Source organism: Micropterus salmoides, unplaced genomic scaffold, assembly GCF_014851395.1.
Source record: "Micropterus salmoides isolate LMB-PRFRI ecotype aquatic unplaced genomic scaffold, ASM1485139v1 Ms_hic_scaffold_254, whole genome shotgun sequence".
Lineage (NCBI taxonomy): Eukaryota > Metazoa > Chordata > Actinopteri > Centrarchiformes > Centrarchidae > Micropterus > Micropterus salmoides.
Genome location: NW_024041751.1, coordinates 19,882 through 34,809, shown reverse-complemented (window position 1 = coordinate 34,809; position 14,928 = coordinate 19,882). Strand labels below are relative to the sequence as shown.

General features: G+C 40.1%; 1 protein-coding gene across 1 annotated transcript; it reads right to left on the bottom strand.

Moving 5' to 3' along the window:
- Positions 1 to 415: 415 nt before the first annotated feature.
- Positions 416 to 14,021, bottom strand: LOC119919049 (protein AHNAK2-like). Its single transcript, XM_038739581.1, has 7 exons — positions 13,695 to 14,021; positions 6,459 to 6,508; positions 5,208 to 5,318; positions 2,685 to 2,798; positions 2,402 to 2,555; positions 1,537 to 1,697; positions 416 to 1,447 (listed from the first exon to the last, which is right to left on the bottom strand). The coding sequence occupies exons 1-7, from the start codon at positions 13,747 to 13,749 to the stop codon at positions 416 to 418; spliced, it is 1,677 nt and encodes a 558-aa protein (XP_038595509.1). The 5' UTR covers positions 13,750 to 14,021.
- Between the last annotated feature and the right edge of the window lie 907 nt (positions 14,022 to 14,928).

Genomic DNA, 14,928 nt, shown 5'->3' with positions numbered 1-14,928 from the left:
TGTTTTGTTTTGGTATCTAAGACTTTAGTAGGTGTTTTCACAGATATTCTTTGTGCATTTGCATCTATCACAGTAATTTCTTCAGGAATCGGTACGCCAGATGTGTCAACCTTAGGCAGCTTAAATCCAGGCAATTTTGAAACTGCCTCTTTCACGCTGTCAACATCAATTGACATTTGTACAGTTTCAGCTTGAATTTGTTCATAATGTCCAGTAGAAACAGCTTTAGGATCTTTAATTATCTTGGCTGTGGTCCTCATAGACATATCCTCCATACCTGGAATCTCAATGTCTTCACGTTTTGGAAGTTTTGTTCTGGAAAGACTGCGTTTTGACAGTCGCTCATAAGGATCTTCTTTCACTTCTGAACCCTGAGTTGTAAGCTGCTCAATTTTAGCTTGGCGTTCTTCAACATTTAAATTAATTTTTTGAATAGTTCCTCAGTGGCAATGTCACTAAAACCTATTTTAGGCAGTTTGAATGCTGGACTTGTCTTTGTTTCTTGTTTTTGTTTAATATCCTTGCCTTTCTTTGTTTTTTCTTCACCTTTCTGTGGAGATTTTTCTATTAATGCAACATCAGATATATCAAGTTCCACCTTTGGTATGCTCATTTCCATCACTGATTTGGCTGAGATTACCCTTGAACTTTCACTGCTGATTATTTGCGTATTGGCATCGAGTGCTAGTTGACCTCCCTGTACATCTGATTTTTCATTTTCAGGTTGATCTGCAATTTCCATACTTGCCCCCAGCGTTTTCAGCCTTTTTGGTGAGGATTTTGCTTTTGCATCTTTCTTGTGCAATTTATCCTTCCCCAAAATTTTCATTTTGAATTCAGATCGTTCTTTCTTCTTTTTCTTCCCGTCAGGGGACTTGAGACCAGAGGGGCTTTTTTCATCTGCCAGAGCCACAGTTAGATCTTCTGTTTTCAAAGTGCTACCTATAGTGATGAGTTCCGCCTTATGTTGAACAGTTTCAGTCAGTTTTTGATCATTTTGCTCAAGCATTAAATCGTCCACTATTTTTGGATCCTCTGTCACATAGACTTCAGGTGTTTCTCCCGAAGGACTTTGAAGGCACTCCGGTGATAGCATGTCTGATGCTTCGTGTGTCTGGAGAATATTGCCACTGATCTGCCCACTTACATCTGTGTCCTGGTCTTCAGATGAACTTATGCGGCCTCTCCTTTTAAAAACAGATTGTTTTATTTTTTGCTTCTTGCCTTTGAGAGCATCCTGTGATTTTATAGGTGACTCTGTGTCACTTGTGGTGGGACTAAGCTCAAGCTTTCTCTGCTCATCAGCCTCTGAGGAACTGTGAGACCTTGCGAAGCGGGACTTCCGTCCTTTTCCAAAGGAGGGAAACTTAGGCCATGAAATGCGGGCATCACCACGCCTTTTAGTTTTTCCTTGCTCCCTCATCTCTGGAGCGTAGAGATCATCCTCCTGTTGAGCAAGAGAAATATGAAACATCAGTTTTAGCCACTAGAGTACTTATCACAAAGGGTCTGAGATGACAACTTGAAGATAGTTACAGGGATGACATCAGATTCGATGGCTGGTTCAGTCTCTATAATGTCCGGTTTGCGTTTCAAGCAGAGCTTCACTTTGTAAGCCTGAGCGTGCTCCAGAATTTGAATGGCATCCTCATATGACACATTGTCAAAATACACCGTGGCACTCAGAATCTGATCACCTGTGTAAACAAGAGCAAAGTATTACAGAAGCACGTAGATAAGAAGGCTTTTGGTCTATGAAACTGTTTAATAAATGATAAGTCTTAGACTCTGTAACTTAATCTTATAAAGTTTCTTCAGTTAAAGTACTGTAAAGTGTGATTTATACTTCTGCGTGGAATCAAAGGCGTAGCCTCTGCGTAGCCCCGTACCCTACGCTGTAGCTTACGCTGTGCACCTCCTCAAAAATGTAACTACACATCGAGGCGACGCGGACTGTAAGAACTGTGATTAGTCGACTGGGCAGCCTCGCAATGCCTCCAAACCGACAGGAAGTCCCCGTGCTTTGAAGTAAATTTTACTAGCAGCCAAACCAGCGGCTGTAACAAGGTGGATCAATATATTTGACCATCACAACCCGAACAAACTAGCGGCAGTAATTGCATGACGTAAATGCATGATTTATACTCCTGCGTCGGGTCTTTGTGCGTGGACCCGACGCAGGAGAATAAATCACGCTTAATGGTCTGTTTGTAGTTTTTAATGGGATGTTGTTTATAGGTGTTGAAATTTGTAAATAACAAATAGATTTTCCAATTAACCTAATTAGAAACTTTGTTAATCCTACATTTCATACTCGTATCATTTGAAGCATGTTTAGTTTTCAATGTAATGTAAAGAAAATATGACTATAATTGTTTCTCATTTCCAACTGCTATTTTACCTTCCTTCAGTTTCAGACTTTTTGAGGCAGGTGACTCTGGTACCACCTCCTTAATGAAGATCCCCTCTTTCCCACCTCCACCATAAACGAGACCTTCTGAACATCCATCTTTGGCTGTTTTCACTATCAACCCAGACTCAGGGCTATGAACTTCCTGCCAACACATCAAAACAGATAGGATAAAATAATTTTACCTTAAACTGTGGTATTTATCCCCTGCTGCAGCACAGCCTGAAGGGATTCACAGATACAGTACAGAGAGGAGAAGGTGGGAACGTCTCACCTTTAGTTTACTCATCTTTGGAGTTGAGCGCTTTTCAAACATGGACCCAAGCCCAGACTTTTTAGTTTTCTTTCCACTCCCACTTTTGTAGTGTGGGTCATGCTCCGCTTCACACTAAAAGGAAAATAGAAAGAATATTGTTTAATTATAACTAAACATGATACTGAAAAAAAAAAAAGAAAACTGTTGCAGTCAGAGCTTCAGCCTTATTTGAACAAAAAAAGGCGACAGATATGTTTGATCAACAGGCTTTGAAAGTATTTGCGCTGAGAGGGTTCATACATGGGAGTAGCTGAGTCTGTATCATTATTGCAACAGTAAACAAAACAGAGAGCCCATCTTACATCACACTGTTGACTGGACACAAATACTGTGTGTGTAGTGGGTAAGTGATATATTGTTCCTTTAAATTCTGAATTTGTGCACTCAGTGTACAAATTATATCCACATGTTTAAGATCAAAATAAATTTGTATTAAATCCAAGCTGTCTATACTGGGAGTGCAGAGGAGAAAAGAACAAATGGCTGGATGATGGTGATAATTTAATAACTTAATTCGAGGGAACAAATTGCTACATTGATGGAACAGTTTATAAAACATTGCGCACTGCCTAGCAGGCTTTGTACAACAAACTATAGCATTGTTAGCAGGCTGTGGCTACTTTAAAGTTTTAAAGTAGGAAAAAGAGCCAATAGAACGTTTTCTTCCATCAAAGGTTTAATTTAAATGTTTAAACAAATTTTTGAGAGTGGCAGCCAAGCACAGTAACTCACCAAACATAAATACAGTTCTCTGTTAACAGCACCATGTAGTTTAGGACTGTTCTGTGTTAGCATATGCACATTGTGGTTACGATTTCAAAGTAATCGTGATGTATGATTTCCATTATATACAATTCCAATTATTATTTTATTTCTACGTATTTGTAACATTTAAGTGTGGGAGCTTCATGTGGAGCAAACACTGATGCAGTCCAGTTAAAGTCTTTGTCAATATCACTAGCCTTTGTTTTAGTGATCCTCACTTTTAGATTTTAGGGCATGCATACTGTAGCTCTGCATAAGCATAAATGAGCTAGATGCACAAGCTTGCTTCTCTTGAACACAAGCTTGTTTTTCTAACTTAATTTGTCTACAGCTTAAACAAAATAGACTGCATGACTAAGTGTTTTACAAGTAAAGGTTCAAGTTTTCGGGGTTAACCCTGGGTTTTCAGTACTACGAAGGTGGTTCACTTTTTACATGGTAACTTATGCTGAACGGCTAACCTGCTCCGGAGCAGGTTATGTTCCAGATAAGAGATCAACTCTATGAAAACGCCGTCTACTGACCAATCAGCTCTCTTGGAAAATGACATCTCCATCTGTAGAAAATCCCACCCACTGTTTTATAGGCTGCTTTTATGTTTTTGGCGGTGTTGTGGAGAAACTCTTGACTCTGAGGTCAAGGGCAAATGGACTTTGCTGAAGATACTAGAAGACGTTTAGTCCCTCATCCAAGAGACTTCTTCAGTTCTGACTGGGATAGTAATTGCTCCTGGCTGTGGTAAAGACATCGTCATGGTCGTTAGACCACACGTGGCCGAGTCTGAACGACCATCGTTAGTATCTTCACCTGAGGCCAAGTGGTTGTCAACGCTTGTTGAGTTGCCTGGGAAGTGATGAAAGGACAGCATTGTAAGTGGTGGCGTAGACCCCCCCTCTGTTCAACGAGGGCATCTCATCCCGGGGGTTAATGGCTTTCTTGACACCTTTTCAAACCATCCATCTTCTCTGTCTAAAATGTGCACCTGGTGATTCTCAAACGAGTGTCCTCTGTCCTTCAGATGTAAAAAAGAGTCTTGACCTGAGGAGTTGGCCCTCCTTGTTGCTTTTCTTGTGTTTGGATGTGCGGCCTTTGGGTTGTACCAGCCTCTGTCTTAGCGTGTTCTTGGGTTTAAAAAAACACAGGTTGTGGTGTTTGTTGAAAATCCTCCTGAGTTTCTCTGATACTCCAGACACATATGGAATCACAATGTTGTTGCGTTTGACCTTCCTCTCCTCATCCCCCGTAGTGTTGGTCTTCTTCCTGGATTTTGTTTTCACAAAGGTCCATTTAGGGTATCCACAGGCTCTCTGGCTTCTGCTCTTGTTGGTATGTGGTCCGCTCTGTGGTGCGGGTTCTGATGAATCCTAGCTTGTGTTCTGTAGTGTTACAGTTTGCTCTTCGTTTGTAAAATATGACACTCTGATGCCAGTGGACTTGTTCATGTCTGTGATTGGTTATCTGCTGCTAACACCGCCTCTTTTATGTTAACGCGCTCTTGGCCGGATTGGGAAAGCCTGGAATGACTTACCGAGTTGATAACCAGCTTCGTGGTACCGCTTATCCAGACCGCGATTGTTAGGGTTAGTTAAGCCAGATAACTAAAAGATATCCTGGGTATGTTGAACTCACTTTGTGGTACAGGCCCCTGGTTTCTCCCTGTAACCTGGTTTGTTGTGTCTGTGTGTTACAACATAGTGGTATGTTGGTGCTCTGTACCTCTTTGTCACTGTCTGTGTATTTTTCGGTTTCAGGATACTCCTCGACGGGGGATGATCCTTGAGGGCGCGGCCTCTCTCCCTCTGTGAACTGAGATGGCTCGTCACATATCTGCGTGGATATAAGGTCAGTAAACAACGAAAACAGTCACATGGTCTTTTTCCAAAACAGTGTTCATTTCAAATAGATACCATGACATTTGAGTCAGTTTAAATCTGACATCATGCATCTGCCTAAACAGCATCTCCTCTTCTTCAGCCATGTTAAAACTCGTGAATTTGCGCTTCCAGCATGAACCATAAAGCTGTCGATAAAACTGGATCACAAGTAGTGTGATAACACCTTGCCATGCCAAATGTAGCACTGATTGGGTGTTTGGCTGTTTAATAATTGTCACATTAGTTGTGTGTTTCCAGGGATGGCAATGTTGGCCGGTCTGTCAGTCCAACACTTTGGCCCAGAGCAAAATATCTTAAAAAATAATTTGATTTATTCCCTTAAAATTTATTACAGACATTAATGGTCCCCAGAGGATTAATCCCAATGACTTATCAATCAATGACTTGTTTTAAACATGGGCCTTCGGATCAAGAAGCTCAAGAAAAGTAAAGTGTGCCAAATTTAGAAGGGTACAGCTGTTAATTCACTATTTCAGACATATTTAATAATCTTTTAGGTAGATATACGGATCAGACTCGTTATCAGATATACCTATAAGTAATTTGGAGTAAGGCCAAAAAAGATGATACAGACATCCCTGGTGTATACTTTTTTTTTTAAATTGTGAGACACAACATACAGACAAAAACAAATAATAAATAAAAATAAACATAAATACATGACAACAATAACAATAGTATTAACAAAGTTAATCAATGCATAGACTTAATGTTTTCTGTTTTTACATATTGTTTTTGGGGCGGCTGTGGCTCAGGAGATAGAGCGGGTTGGCCTTGGGCAAGATACTGAACCCTGAATTGCGGCTGTTCCGCCAGTGTATGAATGTGTGTGAATGTTAGTTTCTGTTTGAGCACTTAGGCTCAGTGTATGAATGTGTGTGACTGGTGAATGCAGATGTAGTTTAAAAGTGCTTTGAGTGGTTGAAAAGACTAGAAAGGAGCTATACAAATACAGAGCATTTACATTTTTCTGTTGATTGAAGCCCTTCAGTGACTGATAAAGAAATCAAACGGAATGACAATAAATAAATAAATTAGTAATTTCACTGTCAGTCACAGTGAAGTCACTCACTGAGTCGTCCTCTGTACCAGGCTCTGGTGCTCTCAGCCTCCGACCAGCTCCTGTTTACACACAAAAAACACCTGATATGACATCTTCTTATCGTAATAATATTTTTATAAACAGTAGAGCTTCATTTCAACAGGCTTCGCGAGCACAAGTACTTAACGTCATCTAAAAAAATATGTTGCCCTTTCCATTAGGTAATGTTAGCAGCACCAATCACAGAGCAGCTTAACAAATTCCACTGAATAAATAATGTTGTTTAATGTCATTTTACATGTACAAACACAGCAAATAAAATGCATTGAACAAGAAGTATGTAATTATTTTATTGTACAAAACTATGTCAGTAAACAATATACAGTCTGCACAGTACAGAACAGAAGATTAGCACTGGCGTTTATATCTATTTTTTAAGCAGTAAGCTGAGACTTCTACCCAGTCTGACTCCTAGCGTTTGTTTTGGGGCTCAGAGAGACTGGAGCCGGTGATGAGACTATTTAGAGTTCTTCCTGGCAATAATTCCCCCAGGGACCCGCTGCCTCCTGCATCTGTTAAGTGATCCTTATCGATCTACAGATTTGATTCTGCAGCCCATCAAGGCTGCCAAAAAGGGAAAGTCTGATTCCATTTAAAAATGGTTAGTCAGATTATTATTATTACCAGCTCTGACAACTACTCTGTGTTGGATTTGATTCCATTTTAAACTATGTCTTTATTCAGGCCATATTAATAGGAAGTTCATTGTATCAGGATTCATATTTGGAGATATCGTCTATTTGTTCATAGTTCTAATGTTTGGGTTAAAATAATTTTAAGTTTGCGTTTATGTAGGCTTAACGGTTGTGGAGAAAGCACATTGCTCTGACCACATCTCCACATCTGCAGTGGTTTTAGATCCTCATTGGTCAATAAATTCATGTCATCAAGAGGCCACTGATCAGCAGATGTTATGTTATCAGTAGAAATTAGTAATGAATAGATGCAGTTGTATTGGTTCAATTGCGGATAAAATGTTTTTGGTCTTTGAGCAGCTGATTAAACTTTTTCTGCTGAGTGATAGCTGATACATTATAAAACTAAGAATGTAGTCTTTGTAAGTCTTAATAAAGCACTAAAATCCTCAACTTAAATCAATGAATTTAAGCCAAAAGTGTTTAATGTTTGCATCAACAGCGAATCAACTTCCTGAACCTGCAACGCTGGATGAGAAGGCCTGTAGTTAAATTCTTTCAGGGTAACAGAGCTCCCAAAAGCAATTAACAATCCAGTAAAGTTAATCAGTGGCCACTTTACAAAAACATTAAATTAATAATCAAAATAGTTGTGTGTATGCTCTGTGTGCCAATACACTCGTTTGGGTCCAGAAGTAGTTCTAAACAGATTTTTATGGATGATATTCTTTTTCTCTTGTTGTTAAAAGCATCTCCTCTGTATCAAAACAGCTTCTACACATAGAGGCTAAAACTTTGAATTAAACAAACTTGCACAATGTGCACAGTATGAACATATATACTGCAGCACCATAGTTTCTCAACTAACCACCACAATGACACCCCACCCACTGCCCTAATGCATGTCATGTGAAGAGGTTTAACTGCCTGTGTCAGTCTCTTTATCTTCTAATGCACTTAGAAGACAATTATGGCAAGAGACTCATTGTATAAAAACCTCCTACTGTATCAGGGTGTGTTGCTGCCTCAAGGTTGATCATTCAAGAGAGTTAGAAAAGCTATCAAATGACATATTATATTGATTTTTCCTTACTGGTACTGAAAAAAAAATACCTGAAACACAACCTGCACTGTCATCATATACATATATTGCTCTGACACAAGGATCAGAAATAACACCAGAGGAGATTTATCCAACAGAAAGGCAGATTCACAGCTCTGAACACACCACAGTCTGGAGTCTCTACTTCTGCCTGCATATGAACTCAAGTCTCCTATGAATGCTTATCATAAAGTCATAACCATCTGTCTGTTCAGGTTTGAGTAACAAAAAACTCTCAGAATTTCAAATACAGAGCCCATTCTGTGAAATCAAACAGCACACCTACCTGCTGCTGTTGTTAGTTCAACACCTGGAAATAAAACAAGGTGTTAATAACACGCTGTCCAAACTGTCCGTGAGTGTGACTGCCAAAATGCCCAAAGTAATTTGTTCAGTCTCAGATGGACAAAGGAGGCGGGACACTTTTAGGTTGCAGCATACCTTGGGTGTCACTCCCAAATTGAATAAAGTGGTTTCTACAGGTCCTCGTGGTGACTTTTGTTCTGAGACTTAACTCTTTGCACCACATATTCCTTAAAATAACTTTACATTTAATAATCTTAATAAACTAATGAAGGTGAAGACCACCCTACTTGTCAAGTCCACCTTAAACAACACATTTTGAACAGTTTAATTTATAAAATAAAACGTAAAATTAGTGGAACCACTAAAACTTGACAGAAGGCTTTTTCCACTGCAGCAAAAAGTAACTGAGAAACGTAATCAGTCTTTCTACATTAACAACCCAATAACAAACCATTCCTGTAATAAGTCCTTTAAAATATCAATGATATGGGCATTTTTTGTAAGTCTTTTGGTAACTTTAGTTGAGATTAAAATATCTAAACAGCTATTGGATGGAATGACAAATTGTACAGGCATTCATGACGCTGAGTCCTACTGACTTGAGATGCCTTAACTTTCCCTCTAGAAAAATGTGTTTTGGTTGGTAGTTTAAAGGGTAACTTCAGTGTTGTTTCAACCTGTACCTTATTTGCTCATGTTTGTGTGTCTGTGTGACTAATTGGGACAATTTCTTTTTAAACTGGTCTAGTATTGAGATATGAGCGCACTGCAGACAGGGCCGCAACGTAATCCTTGCCACTGACTGGCTCAGATGTTATTGTAAGTGTCTGACAACATTATGGAAAGGATCCCTACAGAGAGAGACCTAAACCCCTTTGTTTAACAAGAAACACTCGCTATATCACTCTCATCAAAGCCACTAGACTCCTTTGATAAAAACATTCATTTTACCTCACGGGAGTTGCTGGTCTACTGCTGCCTCGGTCGGTTAGTTTGTGTTATTGTGTGACATTGGTATTTTGCACACAATTACACATGCAAACTATAACCGATCAAGGCAGCGGTGGACCAAAGAGGTAAAATAGAGCTTTTGTCAAGGGAATTTGGTGACGAGAGCGTTATTACAACAGTTTCTGGTTAAACAAAAAGGATCTTACACTGTAGGGATCCTTCCATTATGTTGTCAGACTCTTGTAATAACAATCTGAGCCTGTCAGTGGCAAAAACGAGCACTTTTGTGGACTTTGATTAATTTGAGTACTCCACAAGAATTGCATTGCAGTACCTGTGCCACTGCTGTCAACTGCAGCACGCTCGCTCAGTACTGGACCAATTTCAAAAACATACACACAGAAACATAATAAAATAAGGTTGAAAAATGCTGAAGTTACCCTTTAAAGTCTATCTCCAGTCTTATCTTCACATCTGGACAGTACACACAAGATGCAGTTGAAACCGTAACCAGCTGTAGACCTATCACTTTATGCATCAGTCCCCTTGCACAAAAAACTTTCAAATATGTTAAATGTGCTTCTTTAAACAGGTGAAAGACACGCTGAAAGAGAAGTATGTATGTTTCAGCCATAACAAGCTGATTAGATGGAGGAGACACACCTAGAAACAGGAAGCAGTTTGTCATTGAAGGAGTGAGATGGAAAAGAAAAGTGTGGAGGTTTTGCAGAGATATTGATATTCAAGTCTGACAACTGTGTTACATCTCATAAAATGTTTTTCACCGAGTTTCTGAGAAACTATTTCTTGTTTTACACAACTTGTTTTGAAAGTGGGTTTACAGCTGCACCTTTCCATTTAGCGGTAAATTATTTACAACAAAGTACAGTGTCATATTTTAAATTTAATTGTATACTTTGCTGTGGTGCAAGGAGGCGTGACTGATCCAGTGTGTCTTCAAGAAGTTAAGCTGAACAGAATTAGATAGATTTATTAAATTAACCAGAGAGCCTGGGCTCTTCAAGGCAGAAAACTGTCCGTGTCGTGTCTCAAGTACACAGCTGCTGGAGTAGTCAGTAGGCATCAATGTGTGTAGTGAGCTTTATAGAGGATCATGACTATTAGTATGTCTTATGTTAGTCACCACTTCATCCAGGCGGATGTTCAGTGTTCCTTCCCCAATAACTGGCAGTGCACATGTAGAAACCTCCTTTCTCAAATATTTGTCATGTGGGCGCTGTGGAGGGCCTGATAACAACTCTCACTGCTCAAATTGTCTAAATAAAATCATATAGTAGACCTATTTACTTGTTTGACGTGTCATAGATCAGATATTGTAAATATTCATAAAGCTGTAATATTCTAATTTGACTTTGATGGCAATATTCCGCAGATGTAAGCACAAGCGGTTGATGCTGAAGTCTTTTGTGGTGCAGATCCTGCATGATTCATATTTGGGTGCAACTGCAGCTCTGGATTTGGGTGTGGCTCATCCCCCTCAGTGCTTGTGCTGATAAAGAATGAGGCTTATAAACTACAGCGAGTCTGCGACCGTCTGCTTTTAAACAACACTAATGTGGGCAGTTAAACTCATCTGTCGTGACACAATGCTATGTCAGTGAACCTCTCATACGCTCACCTGTTGTCATTGATTCATATCACAAGATCTTACATAAACAAAAACTGTTCTAGAAATATAAATAGGTTTGTAGATTTACTCTTGAAAAACTTATCTGAACTTATCTGTACTGTGTTAGTTGCCTTTCCTCATCTCTTACGTAACCACCTTCTGCTCCAGTTTATGTTTCCTGTTGAAAAGCACCTGGAAGGCTCCCTGAAGCTCCCTTCTTCACTAAACTAATATAAGGTTATGCAGCTCATTATTTGTGCTCTTGGATTTGGATTCAGCTCAAGTTTTGTGTAATAGACAGACACAAGCTCCTTTCACTGGAAGGCAGTTTCTTTGGATCCAAGTTATAATAAGATTTGAGTGAAGGGAAAAAAACAGAATTAGATTTTCTACATGGGTTGTATGAACATGAGACTGCAAAAGCGTATGCTTTCAATATATTAATTTGCTGCAGCGAGACTTAGCACAACTCTGGAATTCGTATCTTAATCGGCCTGTTTTCCCACGAATGCGATTACAGCAAAAACACTGAGATATAATATTATTTCAGGTCAGCAACCTACACCTGGGTTGGACTGTGTTTGCAAACACTTCTTAGTGTTTGTTTTGCCTCACATGCCTGCAGCACCAAGTGACTTAAACGTGATTTATTTGAGGTACTTGAATTAAGTTGTTTAATTTGTACAAAAAAAAGATAGATTATTTTTAATTTTTATGTAGGTTTACAACCACTTATTGCCAAAGTTGTTCACTGATGATACCTTTTAGCTCGTAAAACCATGTTAATAGAGTCTATATAACCTGCAGTGTTTTTTTTCATTTAAAGCACTTATGTTTTTAAAAATTGATTTCAAGCGACTCCGTCTGGGTTTAAGTGTTCTATAATGGACTAAAAGATGTTTCAGAGGTCTTCAATCTATGACAAAACATGAAAATCTCAGTGAAAATTGATTAAATACAAAAAAGAACAAAACTGACAAAAGCAAACGTCTGTTTAAACTTTTGGTGAGCCTGGAGCCCCAATTGGTCAAACAAAAAGTATAAAATAACATCCACCTGGCTGATGCTCCAATCAGGTTAAAACAAATGCTCTGATTAACTCTTTTCAATAGCTACACTTACAAACTACTCAAGGGGTGTGATATTGATTTAAGAGCAGGAATTGTCTGACTGAGGCTGATGGTTCGTAATGTATTGGGATCGTCTGCTTTCGGCTCCACTGCCGAGCAGCTCAGCCACTCTGTCTGGCTCCCATCCTAGCAGTAAGTTGAGCTCTCTCTCTCTCTCTCTCTCTCTCTCTCTCTCTCTCGCTTCTTATCTTTCTGACCTTGAGCATCATCTGAAGCCTCTCAGAGCTACACACACCTCTCCATACCTTAATGCAGATATAATTAAAAGCAGCAGCAGGGGTAAATGAGGACAATTGAGGGAAATGGAAAGAGGCAATGTGGAAACACAGCCAGTATTATTTTTATATTGTACCATATTAATGGTTTACCAGACAGCAGATCATCAACATCAACCTGAGCACTTGCCTCAACATAAACTAACACAAGCTACAACAATAATATGTCTTTAATATTATTTATCACATTGCAAATACCAGTAAGAATCTTTTTGGTTTTCTCCTGAATCCTATATCATCTGTCATGATGCAGCGATTTCTTTGGCTCATTTTACAGTTTGACTTACTCCTCCTTGGTAAGAACACCCACAATATACCGGAAGACATCCACTAACCGTAAACAACTGATTCAAGATTACAACCAATTTGCAAAAGTTTCACACAAATTGCGCGACTATGTTTTGTGCATACATACCTATACGTGATTGGATATGGTGCGTTTACATGGCGTGCATATATTGAATTAAGTTAGAAGATCATCAACATCAATTTGATGTAACCATGAAGATAAGATCTGATTCCATTAAACCCTAGAATTAAAATTGTGAAAAATGAATCCTGGGATGTGTCAAGCTTAGGTTTTAGAGCTTTCAGCATCCTAAACTTTGAGAAGTTTCATTATTCCTCAGGTTACTACAGTAAAACTGATGCAAGGTTACAGATAGTAACGCTTCCCGATTTCACAGCTGCACCTTTAAAGCTTAGATCTGGGTGCCAGTGAAGGTATTGTTAATTTTAGGACTACTTCTGTTCCCACATTTCATCTCCCTTTTTCATCTTTACCCCGAGGAAGTTTATCCTTAGCCACTATTTTAGCTGATATCTGCTTTGCTAACTGAGTGTGTTTGCCTTTCAGCCTCTGCTTCAAGACACAGCAGGAGGGAAACAGGAGATGTGCAGAGCTGCCTGACATCCTTGATGATGACATCTTCAAACACTCCCCTGCACTCTGCAGACACACCAGCACTCACTGCAGGTTAGCAAGACAACGCAGCATCAGCACCAGCTGTCTTACACTCACTCAGTTTCTCTCTCCATCACAAACACACACACAGACGTAATCTCTCCCACTGCACTACTGAACTCTGCTGCTGATCTCTGAATTGCTCAGGGGAAAACAGCGCAGAGAAAGTGATAGAGAAAGGGAAGCAGAGAGAGCAAAGAGAGCAATGCCCACCCGTCCCTGAGGCGGCGTGCCAGTTGGGGAAGGCCAGGTGGAAACAGTCGCACATGATGGCAGTGGTGGTGGAGGCGGCGGCAGCAAAGATGAGGTCCTGGGCCGGGCAGAGAGGGAGGGTGGTGGTTGTGGAGGATTAAGCAGGTGCTGCTGCTGCTGCTGCTGCTGATGTCGCCGCTCCCCCCCCCCCCAGCTAGTCCTGGATCAGCCTGTGTGTGCAGGTCGCCAGTCGCAGCACAGTGAGGGATGAATTGCACAAATAACCAGAGAGAAAAGAGTGAGAGAGCTTGCTGCTGCCTTCTCCGCTCTCAGAGCCGTCCACTGAGTGAAGGAAACTCCCTCGCCTGCCCTGTAAACATGGACCTCCAGCGCAGCACGCTAACTTAGTTATGGGAGGAGCTGCCCCCTCCTCAACACACACAGACACATCCCTCAGTTCTCCTTCTACTCCTCCTCCTCCTCTTCTTCCTCTCTCCTCTGTTCAGTCTCATTGATTGTCCTAATCGGACAAGGACAATCACGATGTCAGCTTCTGGCTCTAGCAATAACAGGAGGGGGGGGACAGTTTACTGACATGGAGCCATAACTCAATTTGACGCTGTGTACACTTTTAGTTTAAAACCCCTCATGGTGGACAGGGAGGCCAGATGATGAAGATTTTATCTGGAACGCGTGTAAACCGATGCAAATCAAACTGAAACAGCACATGTTGCCAGTCATGTTGGCCTGTGAGGCTGATAAAGTTTGGTTTTCAGGTCAAGGAAAGCAGATGAGCAACCACAAAAGTCAGTTACAAGACGATTCATGTTTCAAACTGGCCTCTTGGAAGACTTGATCCAGTCACATTTACAGTCACAAAGATATGATATGCATGTAGCTCACTAACAAACAGTGTAAGGCATCTAGTGTACATTACACTGTGATGACATAGAAAATACCAATACAAACAAAAGTAGGTTCTAATGTAGGAATCTGAAAATTAGCAACCTGGGAGCAATGAAACCTGAGTGAAATACAATTTACATTAGTCTGTCTTACATTGTTATCTTGTGATGATGAGAAATGCATCACCAGGTGTGTTTTATATTAGTGTTACAGTATTTTTCAGGTGGATTATTGCTTTAACAGAGGCCAGCTTGTCCTGAAATCCTGAAACAACAGACTCATTAGGAGACCTGTCTTTCCCTGTAACAGGTTGAAAATGTGAAACCGGGTATATCTTAGTGTTTCAGCC

Bases quoted from the DNA above. Each gene is read 5' to 3' on its own strand.
- LOC119919049 (XM_038739581.1), bottom strand. From the start codon at position 13,749: ATGTGCGACTGTTTCCACCTGGCCTTCCCCAACTGGCACGCCGCCTCA. The intron at 5,319-6,458 runs GTGAGTGACTTC...ATATCCACGCAG, and splicing joins CTGGTACAGAGGACGACTCA to ATATGTGACGAGCCATCTCA. The intron at 1,448-1,536 runs GTAACTATCTTC...CTTGCTCAACAG, and splicing joins TCGAATCTGATGTCATCCCT to GAGGATGATCTCTACGCTCC.